This window comes from Coptis chinensis, chromosome 6 (assembly GCF_015680905.1).
Source record: "Coptis chinensis isolate HL-2020 chromosome 6, ASM1568090v1, whole genome shotgun sequence".
Lineage (NCBI taxonomy): Eukaryota > Viridiplantae > Streptophyta > Magnoliopsida > Ranunculales > Ranunculaceae > Coptis > Coptis chinensis.
The window spans coordinates 74765929-74768625 of record NC_141461.1 but is presented as its reverse complement, the minus strand read 5'-3'; the positions used below and the strand labels follow the sequence as shown (position 1 = coordinate 74768625).

The following is a 2697-nucleotide window of genomic DNA, read 5'->3' as shown; positions in this document are numbered from 1 at the left end:
GTCCCAAGATGGCTTCAAGGGCCTGCCATGAGACAGAGTCATATGCCTTTTTGATATCAAGTTTGATTGCACACCTCTTCTGCCCCTGTTTTCTCAAATATCCCCTTAGGAACTCATGAGCTAGCAGCAGATTGTCTTGTATCGACCTCCCCGGTATGAAGGCTGATTGGGAATTAGAGATAATCCCCGATATACATTTCTTCATCCTATTGGTTATGACTTTCAACACACATTTATACAACGTATTACAGCAAGCTATTGGACGAAACGAGCCAACAGAGTCTGCATATTTCATCTTCGGTATGAGACAGAGAAAGGTGGCATTAATGCCTCCAGGAATTTTCCTGTGTTTGAATATATATTGGATAGATTTGATAAACTCTACTCCAATCACATCCCAGCTCTTTTTGAAAAAACAGGCATTAAATCCGTCCGGTCCTGGGGATTTATTGTCCTCCATACCAAACAAAGCTTCCTTTATCTCGTCTTCCGAAATAGGGCCAATAAGAACATCACTTGTGGCCTGATCGATCTCTTTTACTGTTAGGGTATTGAGAAACCCAAGGTCACAGTAAGCTTCCGAGGGCACTCCCAGCAGCTCCATATAGTACTGTAGAAACGCCTTTGCTACATGGTCCCTCCCTTCTCTTTTTATACCTTGTGCATCTATAATTACCCCCACTGAATTTCGAGTTTTTTTTTCCTTTATCGCATTGAAAAAGTATGCACTGCACCTGTCCCCGAAGCACAACCAGTCAATATCCGTTTTGTGATATATATCCGCTTCCTCCATTTTTATCAAGCTACATAGCTTATCTCTTAGCTCGTACTCATAAGCACTCAGGGCACAGTCCACCGGATTCTTATGTAGCAAGTCTTGCACTTCCTGTAGTTGGATTCTTGCTTCTTCGACCCTCCTTTGAATATCGCTGCTTAAGGTTCTTGCCCACCCTTTCAAACTAGCCTTTAAGCATTTCAATTTACTAGTCAACATGAAAGGTGGGCTACCATGATCTGGTATTTCCCAACACTCCTTTAGCGACGCCTGGAAATCATTGTGTAGCAGCCAAAAGTTGCAAAACCTGAATGGGGGATGGTTTCTTTCTGGGCTGTAGAACGACATAACCAACGGGCAGTGATCTGATAACCACTGGGTTAAAACTTCCACTCTTGTGGCCACTGTTTGGCTGCCCAGGCAGCATTGACTACACATCTATCCACCTTCGACCATTTTCTCATGCTCGCACCTCCACTATTCCAAGTGTAGAAACACCCTGACACATTATGCTCAAAAAGCCCTGCTACATTCAAACAACTTGCGAACGGCTGCGTTTCCCTCGGATATACAGCTCTATCCCTGATTCTTTCTTGGGAGAATAACACATTATTGAAGTCTCCCATGACACACCAAGGCCCATGAATACCTACACTTAAGGCCTTTATCTCCTCCCACAAAATCAGCCTATCTTTCTGCTTATTACTCGCATATACGAAAGTTACCAAAAAGCTGACGCCTTGCTGCAAAATTGTAACCTTACAGTGCACAAATTGACCCCCTTCCACCTCCTTTTGAACAGTCAATATACTTGGGTCCCAACAGATCCAGATGCGCCCATATTCGTCACTTGTATAGTTATGGTCCAACTGCCATTGCGGACACACTACACTTCTAATTCTCTCCAATTTCTCCATTCGAACCTTGGTTTCCAACACTCCCATACAACTTATATTATTCTCTTTTATAAACTTCCTCAACTGCTTCGCTTTCGTGCAGTCGTTTATTCCCTTAACATTCCAGCTACAAAGTCTAATCATTTACGGCCTTTTTTTTTACCACTCCCTTTGTTCTTCCCCCTTCCTCTCTTCCCTGACTCAGGCTGCTTTTTCTGCTCTTCTCTTTGCTTATGAGCTCTTGTTTGCACTGCAGTCCTCTCCACTTCTTCTATTTCTGGTCCAGTCGGTACCACCTTGTCCCCGAACAACTATGGCTCTGCATCAGATATATCATCATCTTCCAGGTCTGCCAGTTCCTCGAAAATATTTCTCTCTGCACAGTATACATTAACTTCCGGGTGAATGCCTCTCATGTCTTCAGATAGGCGTAAGGTACGACTCCTCGGCTCGAGCCTCGGAAGATTGGTCTCCAAAACAGCTCTCAACACATCCTGGAGTCACTACATTTATGGTACTGAGTGATACAATCTTATTCTGGGCCTACTGGCCAGTGTCCTCCATGCTACCCAGTGCTATCTCACCACTGTACACATTCCCAGTCCCCACCCCTTGTTCTGTATCTATACTCACAACTGCTCGCTCCTCTGTTCCTTCACTATCATCACCTTGTACATTTTCAGATTCATTCCCCGTTTGGCTCACATTTCCTCCCCCTATGATGTCTGTTGTTATTGTTTCAGCCCCATTTCGCTGTATTGCCCTTTTACACCATACCCTAGTCGTTTTACATTACACCGCTATGCCGCATGTCCAAACTTATTACGGTTTTGTGCAAGACTTCGGCTTCCATGGGTATTCCAATGGTATCTCTACCTCCCCTCGTTCCCAAATTTTAACGGTTATTACATCTTTGTATTCATAGTTCATGGGAACTTCGATATGTAATCATGAAAGGATAATCTTTTCCTCTTCGCTGTTGCATCATCCATAAACATTGGCGTGCCTCCTACTAAGCTCGCTAGG

At 43.9% G+C, this 2697-nt stretch overlaps 1 protein-coding gene across 1 annotated transcript; it reads right to left on the bottom strand.

The window, feature by feature from the left end:
* Positions 1-1155: 1155 nt before the first annotated feature.
* LOC147494441 (uncharacterized) lies at positions 1156-1815 on the bottom strand. The gene has a single exon (XM_086568139.1). The coding sequence runs from the start codon at positions 1813-1815 to the stop codon at positions 1156-1158; it is 660 nt and encodes a 219-aa protein (XP_086424265.1).
* Between the last annotated feature and the right edge of the window lie 882 nt (positions 1816-2697).